Raw genomic sequence first — 27,923 nt, 5'->3', positions numbered from 1 at the left:
ATGTTTTGGCTTTCTAGTTCTTTGTGTTGGGAGATCCAGTACAGAATCCCGTTTTACAGTTCAATTTGGTGTTTTCTTGACAAGCACCTTTTTTGGACATTAATTGTTATTCCCCTTGGCTCTGACGAACTAACAGGGCATAGTATAAACTATGAAAACTTTATTAATAATTATTGTATTCTACAATTAATTTACAACAAATGTATTAAATACTCATCGTACAACTAAATGCATAAAAACAAAAACAACAAAGAACACATCCGTACAAAAAAATGGCACACAGCTAAATTACCCTAAATGAAAAACATTCACCCGCTATGACCAAAAAGACCATACCCCCCACCTTCCACTTGGTTGAAATAGGACGACTTGGACCGGCATCTGGTTCCGTAGAGGAGATCGTCCAATTTTCCGGCCTGGATACGAAAATTTGGTTCTTTGGGATTCAGCGAACCGTTGGCTAACTTTTGAAACCTGGACGTCAAAATCCAGAGCTCTTCTTCTCCTTTGACGTTTCGAACGATCTGAATTAGAGGTTCGGTTAGTATAGAGATCAAGTTCAAAGAGAGAGATAAACAAACCTTGACACCACTGGCAAATTGTAAGGTTACGTTATCGCTGGCCACCACATCGAAATGTTTGTTCTGGTAGTCGGTCCTGGTGTTCCAACATACTATTTGATTGTCTTTCAAAAGTCCGAACAACATAACTCCGTCTTTATTGATGGCTTCTGCTGCTGTTTGCGAAGTCCTTTGCTTTGGGTAGGTCTGTAGAAAATTCGGTGTTTTTAGTTTAGTTCAGTTGAAAAGAAGCTGAAATTGTAATATTTTTTTTAAGTACCTGAAAATATTTTAGTTAGTGTGGTCAAGTTGTGTTGTGGGACCATTTTTTAAAATTAAAAAGCACACCTCTTTACTTAAGAAGAGAAAATGGTAAACTTGTACTTGGAATTTGAAAACTCGTCTTGTCGTAGAGAAAAATAGCAACTTTAATTTAAAAATCCTGTGCGTGACCAAAATAATAAAAAATAATCTGAAATGACAGTGTAATTGTGGTAATTTGAAAAATTGTCACGTGACTTGAAAAGTACGAAATTTCAAATTACCAATTGCAATTTCAGAAACTGCCACGTCACTTAAAAATGCCTGTCACGTCATTTGAAAGTGACGAGAATGGCAGTTGTAAATTGACAATTTCCAAAACGGTATTGGTATTTTAGCAACTGTCACGTGACGTAAAAATGCCCAAAATAACAGTCAAAACTTCAAAAAATGTCATATTCGGTATAACTAATATTATTTATAGGTTCTAATTAATGAATTGGATATTCCTAGAGCTGTAATTTTTTCGGATAGTTTGTCAGCACTTTAGAGAATTTTGTCGTTGGATGCTAGGAGGGATGATCAATTGATCATATTACCCTTCTAGTGAAACGCAATCTGGTGACAATGAATGCAGTCCATCCAAGAGTTATCTTAGCTTGGACATCGAGTCATACAAATATTTATATTTATATATTTATATTTTAAGGATAGATCATCTACCAGAGTCATGAAGGTTAAGCTGGGGTACAGGGAATTTTTCCTGTAATCAGATACATGACATGGACGATATGGAAGACACAAATTTGAAGAGATAAGGGAAGATTGTATGGAGATACTCAGGAGATTCCGTTTCAATCGCCCTAGTTCAGAGAGCTGAGGGACCTTTCCAGAAATCACAACCATGATCAGAATCCGAACCGGACATTGCTCATCACCACAACACTTACACAGGATAGGAGTGAAATCAGATGATCTCTGCGACTGTGGAGAGGCAGGATTCCTCATTCTTTGAATGCCCACACGTTGCCCAACATTCACATGCCCTGTATCGGGACATCCAAAAGCATCTTAACCATAAACGCTCCAAGTGTCAGTTCAAACTTTGACACCGCTTTTCTCCCTAACTGTACCAAATTTTGTACTGTTTTTTATGTTATTGGACAGAAAATTTAAGGAGAATTCCTCAAATGTGTCTAAAACAGTCATTTTCTCATTCCAAGTCGGTTTTACAGGCGATTTTGTCCCTGGTTGTTCTTTCAAACTGCGTTTCTGTCAGTTCAAACTTTGACACCGCTTTTCTCCCTAATTGTACCAAATTTTGTAGAGTTTTTTATGTTATTGGACAGAAAATTTAATGAGAATTCCTAAAATGTGCTTAAAACAGTCATTTTCTCACTCCAAGTGGGTTTGACAAGCCATTTTGTCTTTGACTACCAAACTGTGCATAAAAGTTGCAAAAATCAGGGTTTAGAAAAGTTTTCTTGCAGTATTCGATACAAAACGTGTTTCTGATATTTATGACATTTATTTTGACAGTGGTCACGTGACTGTCTAGCTAAATTACCCTCCAAAAACTACCTGATAATTGTCACTAATGTGTTAACTATCAAAATTTGTTTTCAATTTTCAAGTTTAACACAGTTTTCGAAACAAGACGTATTTTTGAGATTTATGACAGTTGTTTGTGACCAAAATAATAAAAAATAATCTGAAATGACAGTTTGTTGTAATTTGAAAAATTGTCACGTGACTTGAAAAGTACGAAATTTCAAATTACCAATTGCAATTTCAGAAACTGCCACGTCACTTAAAAATGCCTGTCACGTCATTTGAAAGTGACGAGAATGGCAGTTGTAAGTTGACAATTTCCAAAACGGTATTGATATTTTAGCAACTGTCACGTGACGTAAAATGCCCAAAATAACAGTCAAAACTTAAAAAGAGACATATTCAAAAAATGTCATATTCGGTATAGGTGTTTAGGTGTCATTTTTCCAATCATTAAGTTATTAAATAAATAAGAAAAATGGCGGATCAACACTGTTTTTTTGGCGTAACTTTTTCTTCTTCTTAGGTTAAGTTAGTGTTTTTTGGCGTCATTTTGACAAACCGTTAAACTGACAATAGCTGGTAGTACCTATGAGTATGATGAAACTCACTGGAGTTGGTTGGTGATCATAAATAAGTAATTTGGTCAAAAAAAGGTTTTAAATCCTGAGAAAATGCCACAAATATAAGATGAAAGTCACTACTTTTCCAACTAAATCAGTATTAGTAGCACTTATCACAAAATAAGACACTTACTGTAAAAATATAGGGAGCAGCAGCTGGATCTTGCTCAAATATAGTGCGGTTTCTCAAATAAGCTGTAGACACATAGTTTTCAGTGGGACTGGACATGGCGTGATAGTACAACGTCCTATCCTGTCCAGGAACGTAAGGAGACAAAGCCAGCCCCAAAATCCCGTCCATAAGCTCAAAACTCTCCCCTGTAAATTAAGCCTTGAAATCACCCTAATTTTAAAAATTAGTTCCTGCCAAACCTGCTATGGTGTAGGTACCATAAGTGGGATAAGGATAAAAAGTCTTGTCCTGGATTCTCCAAGAGCGCTTGTTGGCAACATCGTAGACCAGAAGAGCAAACCCCAAAACGTCAGCCACATAAACAAAAGTGTTCCTGCAACCTGATTTGGGATCACGCACGTCCACGGCAGGGGTCACCAGGAGATGCTGCAACGTCACCACGTCCTGAGGAAACTCGTATCTATGCGCCAGCTCATTCTAGAAGATATACTACTTAATGCGGTACTCGATGTAATAACAATAATAATTATGCATTGTCATTGTTTGGTGTGATGAGAATGGGCGTCCCAAAGACATTCACCGTGACTGTTAACAAACGGAAAACCGTGAAATCAAAGGCCACTGTCAAGGCCGGGATTGTCTTTTTGTTTTTACGCCTGGTGTAATCCACTTACGGTGTTCAGGTTGAATGCTAACAGTTGCGGTTGACAGATGATGTCCGAACCGATTTTTCCTGTGTCCAGCACCCATAATCGTCCACATTCGTCAATCTGTGGAAATTGATTAATGTTAGTAGGGTGTTCAGTAAGCACAATCATCATCAAAACGGTACCGAGACATTCTTTAGTCTGATTCCACAGCTATTGATGGTCAAAGTTGTTGAAAAAAAAATTATTTTCGGAAATTGTTTTGAAATCTAGAAGTTTCATTCAAGTTCATAGACACGTTTCCACTTATCCATTTTCAAGAACTTTGACCATCAATAGTAGTGGAACCATGCAATTTTTCAAAAATACAAAAAATATGTAGAAGATTAAGTCAGAATTTGTTAATGATTACTCACTAAATTTCCAATCACATTATTTACACTAAATTATCTTGTGCATTCATTCATTATTTATTTGAAACTGAAATTATTTACTAATTGATAGATTAGCTTCTCCTATCATTTACAAATAACTGATAATTGTTGGCTAATGTTTTCATTTTTTTTGTCAAAACAAATTGGTGGCGCCTAAGTTTTTACTTTAGATTTGATTTTTAATTTAATTAATTTTTTTTTTGAAAATTGCATACCTAAAATTTTTGGAGTTTGAGCTACTGTAAAATGCTCAAAATATTGGTCTTGAACTGCTCTTTCACCTCGTGCTAACAGCTTTAACATACAGGTGTGGTAAATCCAAAACCGACCATAGGAAAACCGTGTAACGGACGGAGAAACGTACATTATTGCATGCGCGCGACTAAGACAGAAAACGAAAAAAATATCAAGTAGGCCATATTTTCAGCGCGCTGTTGCCAAACGCCAAGTATTCAATACCGTCGATAAAATTAATTTTGTCGACGGTATTGGAGTGATACTTTGGCAACAGCGCGCTGAAAATATAGCCTACTTGATATTTTTTTCGTTTTCTGTCTTAGTCCCGCGCATGCAATAATGTACGTTTCTCTGTCCGTTACACGGTTTTCCTATGGTCGGTTTTGGATTTACCACACCTGTATACAGGGTGTTCAAACAAGAAAAACAGTTAAATTTGAAACTAACGCTCTGCCAGTTGTGACCGCGTTTTAATGACTTGCGGGTCGATAATGGATGTTTTATCCATTCAAAACTAGTGAGTAATAAGCATATTATTAAACAGTCATAAAAAAATAGTATTTTATGATCTTGCTTATATTAAAACCTTTTAAATCAAAAATTAAATCCCACTGTATACCTACTTGTGTCCTGAAAACTGATACTATCCTGTCAGGACGACACTGAGCTGATGATCGATGCCAACGCCAACTAGGAAAAGGCTTAATTTTTGGTTTGCCATCGCTCGTCTTTATTACTGTACCCAAGGTAGCCGGTACACCCTGGGTAAACCTGGGGATCGTCACAAAGACTCGGTTTTCGTTGTGAGTACCTAAAATTAGCAACCTGCTTTATTGGTGTTCAGTTTTGCTTTTGACATGTCAAGTTAAGCAATTTAGTATGGTTGTTTATTGAAAAATTGAAGATTACCAAAACAAAATTACCAAAAGTGGAAAACAGAGAAACATCTTTGACAGAGGATGTTTTTTCGGTTTTTGTTGTTGTTTGTACTCATTAAAACGTGGATTTTTGTTTATTTTTTTTCGAATGGCTTTAATAAAATTTTTATTTATTATAGATTTTAATCACTCATTTAATCAATTTTATTCTTACGCGAGTAAAAGACGTCCATGTCAATCGGTCCTATCGCGTGTTCATTGAAAACTCCATCATTAATATCGCGTTGTCGTTCTCCGGCAGTTGCATAGTCAAAATCTAATACATTCCATTGGTAGATCAGTTTGAGGTTAGGAACATCCCCGGCGACTGGTTCCACATTTGCAGGAACGCATATGCCCAAGACCATACACAACCAATGAGTACCTGTTTAAAACAATAATTTTTTGTTAATTAAATTAAAAAATTGTTCAAATAAGTATTAAAAAAGTGAGCAAATTAATCTAGGATCACGCCCATTTTTATTCAGGGATATTAAAAACTAGATTAATTAGAAAAAAATCTCTAAATGCTTTGAGATGACAATCAATTCATTTGAATTGATATAAAAAAATGGAATCCAAAGCAAACTCATAATTGTTATCCCAATTACAATCAAAGTTTTATTCTTTTTATTGAACCAGGAAGCTGTCATAAGTTCAACGTTTTCAAACTGGTGTGACATCGAGAGTATTGAACTTGGAACAAAATGACTTGCAGATACTTATCATAATTTATTATAAGCTTTTTTTGTAGACAACTTTGTTTTTGTACATTATAAAAACTTTAATACAACAATCATACATAATTTCAACAATTATTTAGATTGGGCAACATTTTTGTATGAAATGAGAGAATTATGTGGTGGTAGGTAAATTACCGGTAGTAAATATTTTACTTTACCAGGAAAATTTGACTGGTAAATTATCAGTAAATTACAAATACTCTGTTTACTGAGTGGTACTGACTGTACCAAAATCTTCTAGTGGTTTTTTAGGTTATCTGTTAGGAAAATTAATGAGGATTCCGAAAATGTGCTTCAAACAGTAATTTTCTCACTCCAAGTCGGTTTTACAGGCGATTTTGTCCCTGGTTGTTCTTTCAAACTGCGTTTCTGTCAGTTCAAACTTTGACACCGCTTTTCTCCCTGACTGTACCAACTTTTGTAGTGTTTTTTATGTTATTGGACAGAAAATTTAATGAGAATTCCGAAAATGTGCTTAAAACAGTCATTTTCTCACTCCTAGTGGGTTTGACAGGCGATTTTGTCCCTGGCTGGTCTTTCAAACTGTGTTTTTGTCAGTTCAAACTTTGACACTGCTTTTGTCCCTAACTGTACTAAATTTGTAATGTTCTTTTATGTTATTGGACAGAAAATTTAATGAGAATTCCGAAAATGTGCTTAAAACAGTCATTTTCCCACTCCAAGTCGGTTTTACAGGCGATTTTGTCCCTGGCTGTTCTTTCAAACTGCGTTTATGTCAGTTCAAATTTTGACACTGCTTTTCTACCTGACTGTACCAAATTTTATAGTGTTTTTTTATGTTATTGGACAGAAAATTTAATGAGAATTCCTAAAATGTGCCTAAAACAGCCATTTTCTCACTCCAAGTAGGTTTTACAGTCGATTTTATCTCTGGCTGGTCTTTCAAGCTGTGTTTTTGTCAGTTCAAACTTTGACACCGCTTTTCTCCCTAACTGTACCAAATTTTGAACTGTTTTTTATGTTATTGGACAGAAAATTTAATGAGAATTCCGAAAATGTGTCTAAAACAGTCATTTTCTCACTCCAAGTGGGTTTGACAAGCCATTTTGTCTTTGACTACCAAACTGTGCTTAAAAGTTGCAAAAATCAGGGTTTAGAAAAGTTTTCTTTCAGTATTCAGTAGACAGTTATTTTGACAGTGGTCACGTGACTGTCTAGCTAAATTACCCTCCAAAAACTACCTGATAATTGTCACTAATGTGTTAACTGTCATAATTTGCTTTCAATTTTCAAGTTTAACACAGTTTTCGAAACAAGACGTATTCTTGAGATTTATGACAGTTATTTTGACAGTTGTCAGTTTGTAAATGTAAATTACAAATTGTTTAGATAATAATAACTCTGTTCGCAGAGAGAATCTCTAACTAGTAATCAGAGTCAGAAAACGTCATAGTCACGTGAGCATTCAACCAATAAAACTTGACATTTACTGTTTGTAAGTTGGAAACTAATATCTTCAGATTTGCATCATTTTTCTCATCTTAAAAACACATTATTTGTCATAATTTAAAAATGAAATAATAAAGAAAAGTGACAAAAAGCTGAAAATACTACTTGTTTATCAAAATTGAAACAGCTTTTAATTTAGTCTTTATTTTTTAGGATTTTATTTTAACAGTATTGACCAAAGGTGACTTTAATGAAATTAATGACAGTCTTGACAGGAAAATGATATCTTTAAAGCAAATTTTAATTAGACCCGTACATTTTCTGGTAAAATTGGTAAATTTTCTTGTCATACACTGAATTTTACTTTACCTCACCGATAAATAATTCTATTTTTTCCACTTAAATTAATTTCTGCGATTATCTACATGCAGTTTTAACTTACGGGTTGGACCACCACGTTGGTACCTTGGAGGGTCGAACGTACTCTCCTTCTGATAGAAATAATAGTCGACATCGGCACTTTGGCACACGGCAAAAACACAACATAAACCGAAAAGTACTAAAACTAGATTCATGGTGTTCTAGATATGCACTTCCTAGAGAAGATACTAAACAATGATCGATTCTTCTCTATAGGAATATTAATTATTGTAACTGTAATGCGTAAAAGAGCGTAAACGGACCGTTCAGATTTATTACCATGAGCCTATTGTTGGGTTTGTTTTTTTTCTAGTTGAACAGTTCAGATTCACACGAGAAAACCATTCTATTGGTGATGCTATTAATATTCTGAAGTCTCTTCTAGATTACCACTTAATTTGTTTTTAATATTTTGTTAAACTAGGGTTATTATCAATTTTACTGGTCATTGTTCTCTCTAACATACCATACGTGAATTTTCCAATCAATCAAGTCTTGGAATTACTCAGCTCTGGTCGGTTTAATTACTAATCAGGCAGCAAATGGGCTTTTTTGGGTATTTTTTCCGCATTTCACAAACATTAGCAGTTTACCATGTATTGACACGTCGGGTCTTTACGTTGACAAACACGTTTTGGTCCCTGACTTGACGAGGTATAAATTAAGTTTTGCGGTAGACCAAAACCGTATAATTCGCAAATTTTATTGTAGAAACAGGAAATCCGAACAATATTCGTCTTTGTGGGAGGAGATTTATGGTTCGAGGAGCAATTTAGGGTTTTGCGTAATCCCACAAGTTTTTGTTCGCGATTATCGAGGCCAATATGTTTTGATCGTTTGTGGGGCTTTCCCATTATCTGGCCTAGTTTTCCTGAATTGCACAAAGGATGCGGGTTTTTGAGATAATTTCCTGTGTCACTTTCTCACGTATGTTTCTAGGTAAAATCCGCTTTGTGATTGAATATGTATTTGTGTGACGTCAGATGATTGAACGTGTGCGTCATTGTTTATTGGGTGACAAATGTTGATTGCAACAGCATTTATAATAACAATCGGACTGAGAAATAGAGATTTTGAATCTTGTTGGTTAATAACTTATTAACTGGTTAATTTTTTTAAATTTTTTGGTGAGACTGAAAGAGTCAATTTACTGCTAACCTATCTGCAAAATTGTTGAAATTAATGAAAAACTAGAAAAGCAGTTAAATAAGTTTTAAAAAAAAAATGGAATTTAGAGTAATTCTAAAATGCTTTTTTAAAATGTTACAAAAATATCCGATGTTAGTGTCTTCAAGGAGTCAGAAGAAATGCCAATGACACTACCAAGTTTCATAAAAAACATTGTTTTTCTACAAACGGACAAAGAACTACTGAACTATTAAAAATAGCATTTTAAGGCACTAGTGCTTTAAAAAAGCGTTTTAAAGCACTGTTAAAAGTAAACAAATAATTATATGCTATTTCGTACTATTTTCGGGACTTCTTTGGTAGTAGGCCCTACGTGGCTTTCTTCGAGCCTCATCAATCTGTTTCATGGCACTTTCTTCATTCATTTATGCGACGAAGTTAATAATAACACAAAATGTTTTTAAAATGGATGACAAACTTTCACATGCGTGCCTTAAAAACGCACTTTTAACACTCATACCATAAATAGCTATTTAATCATTTAAAAGTTACTTTTTAAAGAGTTTTTTTTTCAAGCGGTCTAAAATAAGCCTATTGTGTATCTGTACTGCCGGCGTAGAAAGGCTATTTCATATCCAAGGAGGTAAAAAAATAATGTCCAGAACTTGATCCCGACTAAAAGCCTTGCATTTAGAAAAAAGCAGATGAAATTAATGCAACACTTACTTTGCTTTGATTGGCTAGTCAGGCTTGGCTCTGCAATACAATCCTTTCATGTTCTAATTCTGAAATACAGTTTTCCTGAAGGTGTCAGGGCTAAATTTGTGATCAAATTCAAAATCAACAAACGGACTGACACAAAAAGACAAAAACTGATTGACACAACACGGCTAATACGATAACAACCACCGCCTTCTTTACAAGAAAGCCTAGAATCTCACTTTTAATGGCGGCGTTATCGGATTTTTTTTTGTACACAAACCTATGGAGATGCATTAGAAAATATGTTTTTTTTTTATTTTTTCGTGTAGTTGATTAGAAGTTGTGAGTGAAAAATCAAAGAACGCTTCATTCCTGATCCAGATATGTATAGATATGGCTTTTTATATCCAATAAAGTCCAGCCAAAGCAAGTTTGGTTAGAACCCTTTGTCTTGGAAAGTACAACAAACTAATGTAAAAACTGCTCAATCAAAGAAAATTTGGAAATCCTTGAATTTAGGTAAGCAAAACTGGTAAATGGGTTTTATATTATTACCAAGACCTTTCCTTTAAAATGTAAATGTGCCAATAGAACTTCTAAAAGCTGTCCTGTTTCTTCAGAGTAAACCTTTGTTGTTCTCAAAATGCAGGCGGCCTCAAAATGTAACTCACATAAGTCACATACCAATGTATGTAAGAGGCAATAAGTTTACTGAATGAGAAAGCATATTGTACTTACCACTGAGTATTGTGTTGGAGTAAAATCATTCCACTTCAAAGCTTTCAACCACTGTTGGGTTCGAGCAGGGTCTTTTAGAAAGTAAAAGACTGACACTTTTGGGCCTTTCACCAAATTGCTTTTAGAAATTTGGCAAACAACCAGTGGACGGCATATTGTAGAGGCAATAGAATTTAAGTTAAAAAACCAACCACAAATTATAGAACAATGAAGGAACAATAACAATAGTGATAACACAATAAAATGAACACAAACTAGGTACACTTTCACTAGAACAATAAACATATAAACAACAATATATAATAGCAAACAAAAATTACTTTGGCAAGTAATCCCAAGTCTTGACTTTAAACCTTAAAAATTAATTTAATCATCCAAAAACTCAATTTCCACAATACAAACAAATGCAAACTGTCAATCCCATATTTCGGCCATATTGGAATTTTTGGCATGCACCTTCTTGGCTTTCTTGTACAGAGGGCGGTGTAACAACACGAAGCTATTTCCAAAGTTGTCTAACAGAGGGCGTATCATGGCTGTCTAGCGTCATCTGTCGATTATGGTTACGAGTTCCGAATTTACACGGAACGCGCTTGAAAATAGGCTTTCAAAAATGTTATGGGCCATTTGCTCTTGATATTTTTTCAGTAACCGTTATATATGTATATTTACCAGTCTGAATTAATCTGTTCACCTGGCTAGGAAACGATACACATCCTATGTTTACCTTATTACGCTTTTACTGTGTCATCTGTCAAAAATCGTGATGTTCATGGCACACTAATTCAAAATTCAAACACCTTGTACTAATTGCGTTGTTGTATTGTCAAATAAAGTTTCAGTGAAGCCGTAAAGCGACCTAAATCGCCGAAATGAGTGATAGTGATAAAATAAGTTGTACACCACCTGCTTTAGCAGCAATAGCGTCAAATACGCTAAATAATTTGATTCCTGGCAGGTACAATAAATTCACCACTTGGGCCAGAGAACACCAAGCGGTCAATTTTACCGAAAATGTTGTATTGGCCTATTTTGCCCATTTAAGTAAGGTAAGTGAAGAGTTCCACAATGTGGGCGCAATATTCCATGCTTAAAGCTGAGCTGCATATTAAAGACAGTATAAATATTCTATCGTATAAAAGGGTGCAAGCATTTTTAAAGCGAAAAAGTGAAAACTATGCAGCTAAAAAGTCTAAAACTTTCACCAAGAACCAAGTAGACACTTTTTTAACAGAAGCACCTGACAAAAAGTATTTAGCCATGAAGGTAAGATTCGAAACAAAAATGAATTTATGATTTTTTTTAATACCCATATTCAACATTTTTAGGTTGTTTTAATATACGGCATATCAGGGGCATGTCGATGTAATGAACTGGTAAACTTGAGAATTCAAGATATTGAATACATGGAAAAATTAATTCTGGCCCAGAACATTTACAATTGTTGGAGAATTTTACATAAATATTTGTAAAAAACACTTGTCTCTTCGTCCAGATGTTATTGATACAGATCGTTTTTTCATTAAATATCAAAATGGAGTTTGCCACAGAGTTGTAATGGGTATTCACAAAATCTCAAGTATTCCCAAGGAAATAGCGTTGTTTTTGAAATTGGCTGATGTCAAAGAATATACTGGTCACTGCCTTCGCCGAACCTCTGCAACTCTTCTTGTAGATAATGGTGAAGACATTTGCTCATTGAAAATACACGGTGGTTGGAAGTCTACAACTGTAGCAGAAGGCTACATTGACGATTCTTTAAGAAATAAAAATGACACAGCAATGAAAATTCTGGATGTAAATGATTGTAGTTTAATACCAATGGAGAACAATACAACAGATGATATCAGAGAACCAGTAATTTCAACAAACCCACAACAACAACCTACTTTAAATGTAGACCATGAAGTACAGAGGCAGGAATTTCATTTATGGCAGAAGTCTTTTGATAAATTCGATTGATAACAGCATATTTATAATAGATATACAGTGTGGAACAGCCAAATGGAATAAATTCGATAACGAATAAATGAGAGTGTGTTGGGAAAAACGCTTGGACACGTCGATTTGTATTTTTAGATGCGCATTTAAAAAAAATAAATAAAATTATATAGGGTGTGTCATGTGACAGTGGCCGATACCAACTTTCTTATTTTAAACAACCCCCTGTATATTATTAGTTTTTTGGATTCTTCAGAAAATTCTAGACATAATTCATGTACAATGTCCCATACCTATCTTCAACTGTTTCGGAAATATTAAATGTTTTCAGATGTATTACAAAAATTAACATTAAAAAAGAAAATTATTTTATTTCACAAATAATGTAAAAAAAACAAAAAAACATTAATTTCAATGTAAGAGATGTTCAAAATGTTTGCGAAAATAAGTATTGAGTGTAATGTAGCAAATTTGTGAAATAAAATAATTTTCTTTTTTTATTGTTAATTTTTGTAATACATCTGAAAACATTTAATATTTCCGAAACAGTTGAAGATAGGTATGGGACATTGTACATGAATTATGTCTAGAATTTTCTGAAGAATCCAAAAAACTAATAATATACAGGGGGTTGTATTTAAAATAAGAAAGTTGGTATCGGCCACTGTCACATGACACACCCTATATAATTTTATTTTTTTTTTAAATGCGCATCTAAAAATACAAATCGACGTGTCCAAGCGTTTTTCCCAACACGCTCTCATTTATTCGTTATCGAATTTATTCCACTTGGCTGTTCCACACTGTATAATGTATATTATGGCGTGACCAGATTATGTACTTAAAGTCAAACATAAGGTTTCAGTGACGTCAATTTTTAATTTGTTTTCTTTTAATGAGAATTTATAAAAATTAAAATGAAATATTTTTTAGTTTTCCCGGCACTTTTAAAGCACTTACTCATCAAAGAACATTCATCAGCTAAATAGAATAAAATTATTATCAATTACCCTAGTATACACTAGCTTAAGAAATATTTTGGAAAGTGGCAAACCGAAATAGCTTCTCGATGAATGACTCTAAATTTTTTCTTGTTTTGTTTTCAATATATTTTAACTATAAAATTTAATGCAGTCAAACTAAAAATTTTCATTTCATCACACACTTTGCAACCAGAAAACACAAACCCAACAAAAAACTAATTTACGATTTGAAAAAGAGCACCAAACTGATAAACTTGTAAGTGTTCACTACCACAGCCACGATCGTACGTTATATTTAAACTGGACTACATTTTTTGGAACACCTCACCGGTTCTTAATAAAAGAAAAGGAAACGATATTATTCTGTCATTAAAAATTTTTTGAAAGCTCAAATTAACCCAGAAGAACCAGATCTCCTACCACCCAAAAACCAGTAGGTTGCGGTTTCAACTTACGCATAGTCAGGTCACCGGATCGCTTTTGTATTGTAGCCGCGGGTACTTTACCCGAATCTTTTGTAAGCACCACAACCACAATAAAATGAATTAGTTATACATGTAATCAACTTACGCATTTGCAAGAAAAGCCCGGCAAAACACTGCGCGCTTTAACAACAAAATGACTACCGCCAGCCACTTAAACCTTTTTGCACAATCAAAAGATAACACTAATCGATGGTAGTTACCTTTGGTAGTGGAGGCAACTGTCGGCCAAGACCAGCTTGATAAAACTGGCCGGACTAGCCAATGTTATACAGAGTGAATCTTCCTTGTTTACATGTAAATTCAACTTCGGTCGTCGAGGGTCAGATTTGTTATTTTTATCTTACATCAATATGTATCCCACAAACAAGAGTAATTGGAATTCTCGTAGTGTATGATTATGGGGTTTTTCTTGACCTAACCCACAAAGTCATGGTAAACTATAATCTTATTAATTAAACAGAAAATTCTCAATATGTTAGTTACACTAATAATTCTTCCATATAAATAGTCAAATTAACGATGATGGTTACCAGATTAACCAGTTTTTGGGTTTATAAAATATCCGTAGAACGCAAATTAAAGTTTTGAACTAAACATGTTTAGAAACACTGATAAGGTTGATTGAAAGGATGTTGGTATTCCCATTACTACTAGTCGACAAAAAAATACAAATTTTTGCTACACAAAACTGAATAGTAAAATGGACCCATATGAATTGGAAAGTACCAACAAAAACTTGTAGCACGTAAGTTTTCCTGTTACATTAAACAAACCAGAAGCGAAAAATGGTATTATAATACATACAGGGTGGTCCAGTTTTATGTGTCAATAATTCACCATTCGATAGCCCATCCAAAAATAAGTTGACATGCATTATGTCATTATCCTGAAAAACGCTTCCTAAGGAAGATACAGTGGTCCAAATTTCAGTTTAAAAAATCGACATTATGTACAAATTTAGTTTTTTAATGTTTTAAGTTTCTTTTAAAAATTTTGACAGTTTCACGGTTAGGACAAAGAGTAAATTGCAGCAATTTCAATTGAATTTTTATACAACATAAAAGTGAAACTTCAACTTGCAGGATAATAATTACACCCTGTATATCTATTTAATTAGTTTATTACCAGTCTGGGGCTGCCTGGGTTAAAGTATCTTTGACTTTAAAATGGTTCAAAAGGATTCAAATCTGGTCAACTGGGAGGTTTACAAGTTAATTTTTGACACTGAAAATAGTTAAAAAAATAGGATTTTTAGACTAATTTTTACTGACATTCAAGTTTTTAGACTAGAGGTCGTGTAAAACTGAACGTATTACTTGTGACAGTTCAAATTTGCACTGAATAGTCTAAACTTTTATTACTTATAGGTATAGTCGTAAAAATTCATTTTTGAGTGTCTGAAATTGGATTTCAATCACTAAAAACAGTCCGGAAATCAAGACAAAGATTCTTTTTGTTGTAACTCATTTTTTGCTACTAAAAATAGTCTAAAAGTTGACTTAGAGAATCCAAAAGTGTATTTTCACTTTAATTGGTGTACAGCTCAATTTCTTGGACTAAAACAAGTGTAGAATTTAATTAAACACTCAGTCCAAATTTTGGAATTCTTTATTATTAAGAATTAGTTTTCAAGACTTATATTGTAGCATTTAATGCCAAAATTTTGACTTTCATTACTGAAGAGTCTGAAACTTGACTTTTACTATTATAGAAGATCTTAAACTCGATGTTTCTGTCTTAAAGCACTAAAACCAGTCCGATGTGTGTAGAAGTCAATTTAATAGTGAAAAAGCTTGAAATTACATTTTCAAGACTATGATAAGTCAAAAACTTAGTCTTGAAACTGGATTTTTCAGGCTGAAAACAGCCTTAAAACACTAAAAGCAGTCTAGATTTTTAAGAAATTCTGGAATTTTTAACATTGAAGTGTCTAAAAGTCAATTTAATAGTGACAAAGATTGAAGGGACATTTTTGAGTCTATGAAGAATGTGAAAGTTGTAAGTCTGTTATGTCACAAACTTGGTGACGTAAACCTTGAAACTCTATTTTCCCAGCTGAAAGTAGTTTAAAGCACTAAAAATAGTCCAGAGTTCCATGATAATAAAATCAGTCTTCAAGTGAATATTCATTAACCTAATGAATATCTAACCTAACCTAAAACTTTCCGGAACATCTAGAAACGTCTAAAAGCTTCCAGATACTGTCCAGCACATTTCAAAAGAATCTAAAAGCTTCCAAAACTTCTATGAGCTCTCAAAACCTTCTAGCTGTTTCTAAAACTTTCCAAAATATCTAGAAGCTTTTAAAATCTTCCAAACCCTTCTAGAAACTCCTCAGCATGTTCTGAAAGGTCCTAAAAGCTTCCAGAACTTCTATGAGCTCTGAAAAGCATTCAGAACTTTCCAAATAGCTTACAGATGTTTCAAAAACTTTCCGGAACATCTAGAAACGTCAAAAAGCTTCCAGATACTGTCCAACACCTTTTAAAAGTTTCTAAAAGCTTCCAAAACTTCTATGAGCTCTCAAAACCTTCTAGCTGTTTCTAAAACTTTCCAAAATATCTAGAAGCTTTTAAAATCTTCCAAACCCTTCTAGAAACTCCTCAGCATGTTCTGAAAGGTCCTAAAAGCTTCCAGATACTGTCCAACACATTTTAAAAGAATCTAAAAGCTTCCAAAACTTCTATGAGCTCTCAAAACCTTCTAGCTGTTTCTAAAACTTTCCAAAATATCTAGAAGCTTTTAAAATCTTCCAAACCCTTCTAGAAACTCCTCAGCATGTTCTGAAAGGTCCTAAAAGCTTCCAGAACTTCTATGAGCTCTGAAAAGCATTCAGAACTTTCCAAATAGCTTACAGATGTTTCAAAAACTTTCCGGAACATCTAGAAACGTCTAAAAGCTTCCAGATACTCTCCAACACATTTCAAAAGATTCTAAAAGCTTCCAAACCTTCTATGAGCTCTCAAAACCTTCTAGCTGTTTGTAAAATTTTCCAAAATATCTAGAAGCTTTTAAAATCTTCCAAACCCTTCTAGAAAGTCCTCAGCATGTTCTGAAAGGTCCTAAAAGCTTCCAGAACTTCTATGAGCTCTGAAAAGCATTCAGAACTTTCCAAATACCTTGCAGATGTTTCTAAAACTTTCCAGAATATCTAGAAACGCCTAAAAGCTTCCAGATACTGTCCAGCACATTTCAAAAGAATCTAAAAGCTTCCAAAACTTCTATGAGCTCTCAAAGCATTCTAGCTGTTTCTAAAATTTTCCAAAATATCTAGAAGCTTTTCAAATCTTCCAAACCCTTCTAGAAACTCCTCAGCATGTTCTGAAAGGTCCTAAAAGCTTCCAGAACTTCCATGAGCTCTGAAAAGCATTCAAAACTTTCCAAATACCTTACAGATGTTTCTAAAACTTTCCAGAATATCTAGAAACGTCTAAAAGCTTCCAGAAACTCATCAATACCGCTCAACTAATTTTAAAAAAATACCGTCAAACCTTTTAAATGTAAAACTTGCCAAGGGCTTCAAAGTGGATATGAAATTAGCAGGATATTTTGTGAACGGTATACAAGAAAGTGGAATATCTATGAAAATTTTTCTCTCAAAATTATTACAAATTACAACAAAGTTTTCAGGTTTTCAGGTAAACTTAAGGTGACGTTTCCTGGTTCAGCAAGATAGCCAGATGTGACACCATTCGACTTCTTCCTTTGGGGTATACATTAAAAATCAGTTTACATTCACCATTTAGACCAACTTTTGAGGGCAGTTACCAAAATATCTAATTTCCAAACTCCAGATCTAGTATCCAGGATTGCAAATTCAATTAGGTTTATTTTATTTAAATTACAATTTTTATATAACTTTTCCTTAAGTTGAAAATTAAGTTGTTTACTGCGAGAAACTTTTTTCGTGATTAAATAATGTTGTATAAATAACTGTTATCAACTCGTACGTTTACCATAAAGCAATTAAAAATGCTTATTTTCATGTATTTGGACGTGTTTTATTTATATAAAAAAATAAATAGGTACAAAAAATAGAGTGGTTTATACTTATATGCATTAATATTTTCTAAGTTATAATTTTCCGATGAAATTACAGATAACATGTAATATTTAAAGTAGATTACACGTTAACGGTTCTAAGCTTATACTTTCGCCTGAAGGTTAAGTAATATTATATTAGACCAGAGGTAGATATTTTTTTAATAGCATACAATTATTTACTAAGCGTTTACTGTTTAATCTTTTCGCATTGACCTATTTTCGGGTAATTTTTAAAAATACAAATTATTGCTCAAACTGCCAAATTGACCGATTCTCGGCGTCACTCTGATGATTCTCAAGTTGATTTCGTTGGGGGTGACGGTTCGCTTGAAATACTTTTGGAACCTGGTGGACAGGAACCATAACTCGTTTTCGATCCATCGGAGTTCTGACGCAAATTGGATTAACGTGGCATCATACGCTACCAAACTAAAACAATTTAATAATAATTATAAGATTATCATCATTTCTTCTGCCGTGAATTGTAGTGCTCATTTTACCAACACAGCCAAAACAAAATACGACGCTTATTATATAATTGGTGAAGAAACTTATACAGAAAACTAGCATTATTTTAAAATAATTAGTTATACTCAAAACATAAATCAAATAAACAAACCTCTGTTCATTGGTCACTGGGTTCCACGAAGCTATGGACGTTTCAGTGAGTGGACTGAAATACAACGTGTCATCATTAGGATTCAAAGCCAGCCCTAACCCTTGCGAAGACTTTCTTCCTGCCAAAACGACGGGGATATCTTCGAATTCAGCTGGGGGACCTTTTGTCAAGGTTGTTGTCGGTATACTGAAGATTCTGGAATTTTCTCCATTTACCGATGCTGTTTTACAAAGTTTTTTGATTAATGTACCTGTCAGTGGCCAAAGGTTGGTAAAAGAGAGTGGCCAGCTTGGGGGAGTGCGCCAGCCCTACTACACCATCGGGCAGGGTGAAAGATTCATCGGTAACGGTGTAAGTGGAAAAGTTCGGATCGGGAAACATACTGGGGTGAGCTACCCTCCAGGTGCGGTCTCTTAGGGCATCGTACACCACCAGACCTACAATTCCACAAAAATGTTTGTTTTCTCTCATTTTTGCTTACCTTGACCTACCTGGTGCGGCGGTATCGGCTAAATATAAAAAGGCAGAGTCGCACGTGCCTTGAATACTCTCATCGATGATCAAATTAGCCAATAAAGTTTGAGGCCTCAAAACCTCTCTAGGAAACTCCACCCTTCTGATTGGTTGGTCAGTCTTCAGATCAAACACCACCAGCTTTGGATTGCAAATCCTCTGGAAGTCGTCGATCGAGGTCATTATTCCTGAATCCAAGACCTGCAGTTCATAATTTCTTATCTGGCTGTTGAAAACTCAACCAAGGAAAACCATACCCATAGTCGGCCGCATGAATCCAACCTGGTTCGGTAAACTGACACTAGACCTGCGCAGACTGTGGCGTTATCCAAGCCCAATCCAGCACCGTGATAAGACCAATCAGGGTAGGGCTGCGGTTTGGGGCTGGAACCCGAAGGGGTGTGCCTAGGGATGGTGGCCAGCGTAGCTGGTATACCAGCCCTGAGTCGTGGCATCGAAATAAATATTCGGTCGGCTGTCATTTCCAAACCGGTGAAAACGGTGTTTCCTGGTCTAGAAATTTCACAAATTTTGGTAATATTCCAATGTTTGGTGTAAGTAATACCTGAAATCCACTCTACCAATACCTGGTGGAGGATCGAATTGCAGCAAGTTCCACTGGTTTACCACTTCGAGCTGTAGGGCGTTGGTGGAGGCCAGAAACAGCCCCAAAGTCAGCCACAGAAGAGATGTTTGTGACATTGTTAATTCTGAAAATAGGATGTTTTTTTATTATTATTATTTTAAAGAAAACGTCGTTTTTGCTTTGTTTAGTAGAAGAAATTAGTATTTAGGAAATCATATTTGTTAAGAATTTTTTTAATTGTTCAGTCCTTGAAAGTGTACGAATTCTAGTTATTCTGTTTCATTCACATTTTGGGATTCACTCTTATATTGCTTCAATTGCATTCTAACTGATATGCAACCCAACATACACTGTGTTAATAGTAAATAGTGTCATGGAGAAAGCGATCGACGTTAAGTGCACAGTCATCATGTGCGATGGTGGTGTAATGGTCAGCATAGTTGCCTTCCAAGCAGTTGATCCGGGTTCGATTCCCGGCCATCGCATCTACTTTTTTATTTTTTTTTTAATATCGTTTAAATTCATTTTACACTCAGATTCTTATAAAAAGTAGTAACAATTTTATTGTCAATATTACCCAGGCATTTTTGAGGTTATTAAAATTAAATTTTAAAAAGTCTTGTTCATTCTTTATGAAATTAGTTAGTTAAAGCCATCATATCTCCTGGCAACACATGGTCGTTTTACATAATTTTTGAATTTTCATAGTTGTACTTGTTGAAAACTGTCAAATTTTGGGATTTGCCTTTCATTTCTCTGACTCAGTAAATTACTCAAATTAAGAAACTAGATCACTTTTCAAGTATCTTAAGTAATTAAGAGGCTTAAAAATTCACGCAATCAAAACGTGACAATATTACCGTGTTTGTGCTATTAAACATGAAATCGCAAGTGTAATTAATTAAAACGATAGGAAAAGTTAATCTCCCGAAACAAGACTATCTGAAAGACAATTGCGGTTAATTGCATATTTGCCAAGATACCCTCATTAAAACAATAATTCATAACGGGCTCTTTGGAGGACTTTTAATAAATGTGTGATTGTTGCGTCACTCGTCGAGTGAAAAACGTAATAAGAATTTCCATCAAACCGATTTTCGCTTAAGTTCACTATTTTTATGCAAGAAAAATGTGGGTTAAGGCGGAATTAAAACGATTCCAATTAAATTAACGGTCTTTGCTTGTTGATTGACTAATTAATAGGGCAATAAAAATAAGTACACATTACTCAAATTTCACTTCAATTTTATACCATAATCAATTCGTTTGCTTGGTGCTTGATTATCCGGAAATTTAAAAATTAAACGGATAATAAACTTGATATTTCAATGTCGTCAGAAAAGAACGCGAGAGGGGGCCCAATCATGCATGTCACGTAACTTACGGAAAAAATTGTGTGGTAACCGCATTTTTTTTGGTTGGGTCGCGGAACCAGTTTAAATCTAATACGGCGACCAGTAGGAAATTATTTTAGCTTACGATTAATAAGCAATCACACATATTTTCAAAATTACATTACAAATGACTTACTTTAAGCTGGGAATGGGATTCGAAGTAATTTCCTAGTCAAATCATAGTGACAGAAAGATGATAGTGGTCACTATGATTGATAGTAGATGAAAGTGGCTATTCTCTATCTTAACTAGAATAAAGTGGAAACTTTTCAAGATTGGACATTTTCTAGGGAAGAACTTTGGAATTCTGATTTCTGTCATTTGTTAAGTGTCAATTGAAACTATTGTTTGTCATTTCAGTCAGCAATGGCGTTTTCCTCTGACAAGTTTGTTCATTAGGTCAAGTTTTGCAAGAATATTAAATTCACCAAATCCAGTTTCCGAGATAATTATTTCTACTTCACATTCAAACATTATTACAAATATTATAAAGCAAAATGCCTAGTAAATAAATTATTATTGTATTTGACAAGTATAAATAAAGAAATAAAGTTACTAAACTTCCAGATTAGTTTTATACTCATTCAACTAAATATTCAATTTTATGAAAATTTTCGGAAAGTTTACATGAAGGTTTCCAATTTTAAATCACCTGAATGGGTTAAGTTAGGTTGGATTTTGTTAGTATGTTGTTAATTTGACAGGACTGCAGAATTAAATTGTCAGTTTGGTAACTTTGCAGACTTAAAAACAAAAACTATATGACAATTTGGTTGGTTTGGTTATTTTTATTTTTAACGTTACTCTTTAAAGTCTGTTACTGTCCGTAAAAAGGTAATCAAATTTGACGCCCTCTAGTGGTCAACCGGGGTAGCTTAACAACGTCACGTGATAGCTCCATTCATTAGCTACCTACGATCATATGATACGTCTACGAAATGTTTCAAAAAATCAATTCATTTTTAAAAAATTGCACCGACATTTTCTTCAAATGAAGGGTTTCTTGGCCTACTATACTGACCGCCGCCATATTGGATTTAGACGTTCAAGGGGCTATTTTAACTAATTTTGGCATGGAGAACATGAATCTGGTGTCCGTTTTGCTTTAACTGCAGCCATTTTGTCATTGATTTTAAAATTAGGGCATTTTTGACGATATTCAAAGACAGCTGAGGCAAAATTAATTTTTGTTAAATTAATTTGTTATTTATAAAACAAATCATAAGTTGTTGTCATACACCACTGAATTCAAAATAAAATGCTGTATTTGGTTGTGTAAAAATCCAATATGGCGTCCATAACAAAAAAGAAAATTGATGATGACTACTAATTGATGATGAATACGAAACCGTCATCGTATAGCTGAAAAAAGTGGCAATAAAAATGTTTTTCCGGTTTTGGGATATCTCTGCAAATAAGGTTAGAAATAAATAAAAACAAAAAATCAAAAATTCCAGTTTTTTGGGATATTTTTGGAAGTACTTGAAAAATCGTAATTTTTAAAACTGCATTTGGTTCAGTTTTAAAATGTGCAACGTTGCCCCAATTTAAACTTTTTCGTATCTCTTATAGTTTCCGAGATCCCAATGGTGAGAATCGAATTTGAATTACCCTGTATAACGTGATTTTTGTAATTTGTAGTTGGTCACGTGACTGGTTTTCACATTCTTCTTTTACGGTTTGGATTTTTTTCTTGCTCTTTTCAAACATTTCGGTCACGTGACCGTTCATTAATACACATACCTATACTCTACTTTAAATGACTTTTTTCTCGCCAAGTTAAAAAATTAGGAGCGTTTGACAACGTTGCAATATGATAATTCACCACCATTTTTTTTGTCAGTTTTGCAAAATAAATGTACTTATTAAATTGGCGTCAATTTGGCAACTTTGCCTGCCTAACTGAAGGAGTATTAGGAAAATGGACAATTTGTCAAATTTTATTATTAATATGACTGTTTTGGTAATTTTGTCACGTGACTGAATAAACTTAAGTCCCACGTTCCTGGTTTAGGTTAGGTTAAGTCAAAACATGTAAAAACTGTCAGTCCTGTTGTCAGTCCAGTTTGAATATGTCACAGCTGTGATATGTGACAACCTGGTGACAATAACAAATCACAACTCATGCCTAATTTTAGCTATCACTGAGCTTGATAGGAACTTGCCGCCAATTAACAATTCAATTAAAAACATACCGGAATGATGTAATTGTGCGTAAAGTCGACCTTATCCACGCATTTAAAAACTCGCTGAACCGCAAAATTCTCTCAATCAGTTAATTAATGAAAACAACCGTAAAAACACTTTTGTCGAATATCGAAAAATGACGTCACCAATCAGTTATAGAAGTGCGCATTTAATCTAATTAGTAAACAAATCTTTTAAAATGAAATTGCAACTCAATAATTAACACATTTTTTAACTTTATTATAATAGTTGGCAATGTTGCCAACACTTAGATAAATCCGGCAAAAATCAAGACACGCCTAACATTTTCGTGAGTAAAGCTACAATAGACTGTCAATGTCAACGTGACGTGTGTAAACTACAATTAAAATAGGTGTGGTAACCCCACGAAGTCGCAGACTAGACGTCTCTGATACCCTGAGGGTTTTGGCAGTTTTTTTGGTTCACGATCTAGATTGATCTTATCCGTATACAACAACCTAAAATTATTTAACAACCTTCAAAAGAAAAAGTGGTCGTGAATATATTAGGTCTAGGGAAAATTGTGCAAGTTGTCATGGTACAAAAACAATGGTTAGCTGTGATTAATACAATACATGCAAAGGAAATGATAATTTATAGGAACGAATAAATTACTGATTTGATTAAAAAAAAAGTGTTTTTTGTCTTAGGTGTTGGAAAAATTACTCAAGGTCGCGTTTTCTGGCTTTATCTTTGTACCACTACGTTCCCATAATTATTATACACGTCCAGTCAATAATCACTGCGGTTTGCAGATTATAGGTAATTTGACGTTGTAACTTGAAAGTTCAAACACTACGATTCGTAAAATTAATTAACTAGTCGGTAAAAAAAAAAACTATACGATTTGCTACGGTGTTCGGCTTCGATCCGACCAACCGGAACCATCTACTTTGTATACAAATCCAGTTAAGATCAGGTACCGGGAACCACCCGTATTTACCACAACTGCAGTATAGCATTTGTTTATAAGTGACGTATTTAAAGGTGCATACTTTGACTTTATGGGCAAAGGAGGGGCAAACAAATTTATAGGTCAAAATGCATTTGCTACTGTCAATGCATTACTGACAGTTCAAAGACACGCACCCACATATTTTAATTAATGGACATTAATCTATATGTTACTTAAAAATTTGCGTAAATAAAAAAGCTAATATTAAAATAGAAACAGTCACGTGACCGTAAGTGTGTTAATTGAAAACAATCACGTGACATTTTTAAGTGCTCATTTTTATCGTAAAAAAATGGTAACATGACTTTCAGGATGTCATTTTGACATTGAGAAAAGTTGCGTAACCTTCAGAAATTCCTTTCAATCGTTTAACCTTCAGAACAACATTTTTAACCTTAGGTAAGGTCACGTGACATTTTTAAGTGCTCATTTTTTTCGTAAAAAAATACGACCTTCAGGATGCCATTTTGACATTGAGAAAAACCACGTGACCGTCAGAAATTCCTTTCAATCCTGTAAATGATCACTACCTAAAGTATGGTCACGTGATTCCATGGATACTATTTTAACTTTGGCCACATTCGTTTTCACGCTCCATGGAGCGAGCAGAGCTTTTTCGACGTCACAATGACGTAATTTGACAGTTGCTCAAATTATAGTTTTGCTAAATTACGTCATCGTGACGTCAAAAACGCTCCATGAAGCTTGAAAACGAATTCGGCCCTTAGGTAGAGTCACGTGACTTGCAAGATTCCATTTGACGCTTAAAAATAATCACGTGAGCTTTGTAGGCGAATTTGATAGTTAAAAACAGTCACTTGACTTTAAGGATGTCATTTCTGATGCCATGCCACTCAGTCAAGATTTGAAAACAGTCACGTGACTGCAAGGTTGCTATTTTATACTTAAGAAGAGTTACGCGATATTTAGCAAACAAAATTAGTCGTAAAAGTGGACACGTGACCTTCCCAAACCACATTATGATTTTTCAGTTTTAAAAAATGTACTTTTCCGTACTAGTGCGAGAAAATAATATTTTCTAATGTGTTATTTGAAAGAGACAATTTATCAGATCTTTTGTATGTTTGGTTTCTTTCATTTTTGGATATTAATTTTTTAAATATAGATTTTTGTTTCATTTTGGTGAACTGTAGTTAGCGTTAAAATTATTTCGTGCCAACTGTCTATTTAAAAATCAAAATACCAATTTTTCCCCAGATTATTTTTCTTTTATTGAGATTTTTCCTCTGTATCTTGTTGCTTTTCAACTACTTCAGAAATGTCATCTGGAGCATTCATTAATGAATGGGTGCAACAAATTAATATCAATTTTATAGGCTATACATAACACTAGATAATAACAACAAAACTGCCATCATGATACATAGTTTTAATTTATTTAGTCGCATTAACCCAAAACAAGACAAGATCGATTAATTTACTATAAATTTATGGTAAGTCATTCAAACCAGTTTCATTCGATTTTAAATGCTAAATAGCGATTGATATCGCTCATTCTGCAGCAATTTAAATTCCACGACATTATTCAGTTTAGCTGACATGGGGTCAAAGAAAGTATTTTTTTTTCTGCAACATTTGGTTGATAAAAAATAGAAATCGCCGTAAAACAATGTCCAGTTTTGTGTACGCGACTATTACACATATGAATTCATTGCCAAAGCACGAGAAAGTGCCTTTTCCTCATTTTATCACTGGGTGGCTGCTACAGTTACGACACAGAAGGAGAGTTAAAAAAATGTTGGTTTCAAGACGTGATAATAATAAATTTAAACAAATTGGTACGTTTACTACGGGTTTTAATTTAGGTTACCTGCCCCAAGCTTTATGTCTGGTTTTAGATCCAAGATTGGCAATATTACCATGTTGAGTATCAAGTTTTCTTCCTAAATAGAAAAATTTCTGAAAGAAAATCTCTAAAATTATTTTCAAATTGATGCACTGTGTCCCAAAAGTTGCACCCACAAGAACTAAATTTCTTGAATAACATTTGTAGAGGATTATCAAATCAATTTATTGGAATGATTGATACTTACTTTGTTGTAGATGTTGAAGAATGAAATTGAAAAGGTTTTGAAATCAAAAGCATTCAAATTAGCTTGATAGTCGAATTTATGGGCTTTCAAGGCAATTTTCAAAGTTTTCAGGTAAATCAAGTCCTGAAAATTCAATCAATGTGTACAAAGCATTCAAATTGACTTCCTAGTCAAATGTATGTACTTTCCACACAATTTTTAAAGTTTCCAAGTAAATCAGTTAATTTCTAAGTCAATTTTGAGTTTTTCAGGGTGTGGAAACGTGTTCAAAGCATTCAAATTGACTTCGTAGTTAAATGTATGTACTTTCCACACAATTTTCCAAGTTTCCAAGTAAATCAGTTAATTCCTAAATCAATTTTGCGTCTTTCAGGGTGTCGAAACATGTACAAAGCGTTCAAACTGACTTCATAATCAAATTTATGTACTTTCCACACAATTTTCAAAGTTTCCAAGTAAATCAGTTAATTTCTAAGTCAATTTTGAGTGTTCCATGGTGTGGAAACGTGTACAAAGCAATCAAATTGACTTCATAGTCAAATGTATGTACTTTCCACACAATTTTCGAAGTTTACAGGTAAATCAGTTAATTTTTAAGTCAATTTTGAGTCTTTCAGGGTGTGGAAACGTGTACAAAGCATTCAAATTGTCTTCTCAAGGTTTTCCGTTTCAAGAGCACCTTAAGAAGCTTTTTTGATGTTAATAATAGTTTCTTAAACAATAACTCATGTAATAGTTATAATTAAGTACAGTTTATACAGGGTGTCCCACCAGGATATACTGCGGTCAATATTTTGTAAACTAAAAATCATCAACTTTCAGAGTATTTGCGTTGGGGCCTCCCATTTTTTATATCTTCGCATTTGAGGTATCATCTTAACTACCCGAAGTTAGTACCAATTTTGAAAGGACCATCCTGTATATTGTTATATTTTTCGGTTCTCCTAACGATTTCAAGTATGTTTCATGTATTCAACTGTTTTCGACATATTGACGTTTGAAAGATGACATTTGAACAAATTGAACTAGGTTTTAATTAGACTATGACATTTTACCGGGTACCTTTAATTACGTCGCAATCCGCCATTAGTCAATTAGATGAAGATAGAGCATGTTACTACTTTAACTTTTTGAGATCTGTCACTCGGCAACATTTTTAATTTTGACACATGTCAAAAATTGATCAAGGGTGAAAAAATTGCATCTGTCAAACTTAGAAACTATGACACTCCAAAATTCCATCCTCAATATCTCAAAAAGACAGTTGAATATACATAAATCGTTTAGAGAGTCTAAGAAGTTCCATTTAAAATAGTAAAGTTGGTAGCAACCAGGTATTTATGGTGGTACGAAAGTATTTTAGTTGTGGAGGCCTTAACGCATTAATTACTAAATCATGAAATTTTTAAAATATTCAAAAGTTCCTAGTGGGACACCCTGTATAGTAGTAAAAAAATATACATAGATAGGTTGTCTTACCAAAAAAGCTTTTTGTATAAACCCTCTACCAAATGCACCAAAAAAATCACCAAACACAGATACACGACACTTTTGTACAATTGACGGGAGCACCCGGGGTACTTCGACGACACCAACTTAAGAACCACCCGTATGGTTCCTGCAGAGGTGCCGGCACA

The 27,923-nt window shown here is 34.0% G+C and overlaps 2 protein-coding genes and 1 non-coding gene across 3 annotated transcripts; 2 read left to right on the top strand and 1 right to left on the bottom strand.

The window, feature by feature from the left end:
* Positions 1-159: 159 nt before the first annotated feature.
* On the bottom strand, positions 160-27,923 carry LOC145735306 (uncharacterized). The gene is made up of 15 exons (XM_081989154.1): positions 27,766-27,923; positions 19,655-19,799; positions 19,347-19,602; positions 19,068-19,290; positions 18,827-19,013; positions 18,577-18,771; positions 18,194-18,386; positions 7,959-8,097; positions 5,539-5,748; positions 5,070-5,257; positions 3,803-3,898; positions 3,368-3,605; positions 3,129-3,313; positions 582-767; positions 160-524 (listed from the first exon to the last, which is right to left on the bottom strand). The coding sequence occupies exons 2-15, from the start codon at positions 19,789-19,791 to the stop codon at positions 309-311; spliced, it is 2,649 nt and encodes an 882-aa protein (XP_081845280.1). The 5' UTR covers positions 19,792-19,799; positions 27,766-27,923; the 3' UTR covers positions 160-308.
* LOC145737877 (uncharacterized) lies at positions 10,623-12,509 on the top strand. Its single transcript, XM_081992719.1, has 2 exons — positions 10,623-11,770; positions 11,833-12,509. Exons 1-2 carry the CDS (start codon positions 11,573-11,575, stop codon positions 11,974-11,976), a joined length of 342 nt encoding a protein of 113 aa, XP_081848845.1. The 5' UTR covers positions 10,623-11,572; the 3' UTR covers positions 11,977-12,509.
* TRNAG-UCC (transfer RNA glycine (anticodon UCC)) lies at positions 20,089-20,160 on the top strand. The gene has a single exon. It is a non-coding gene; the product is annotated as a tRNA-Gly (tRNA).

Source organism: Ips typographus, linkage group LG1 (assembly GCF_016097725.1).
Source record: "Ips typographus isolate SLU linkage group LG1, UJ_Ityp_2.0, whole genome shotgun sequence".
In the NCBI taxonomy this organism is placed as follows: Eukaryota; Metazoa; Arthropoda; class Insecta; order Coleoptera; family Curculionidae; genus Ips; species Ips typographus.
The sequence above is the reverse complement of the archived record's forward strand: the minus strand, read 5'-3'. Positions and strand labels throughout refer to the sequence as shown.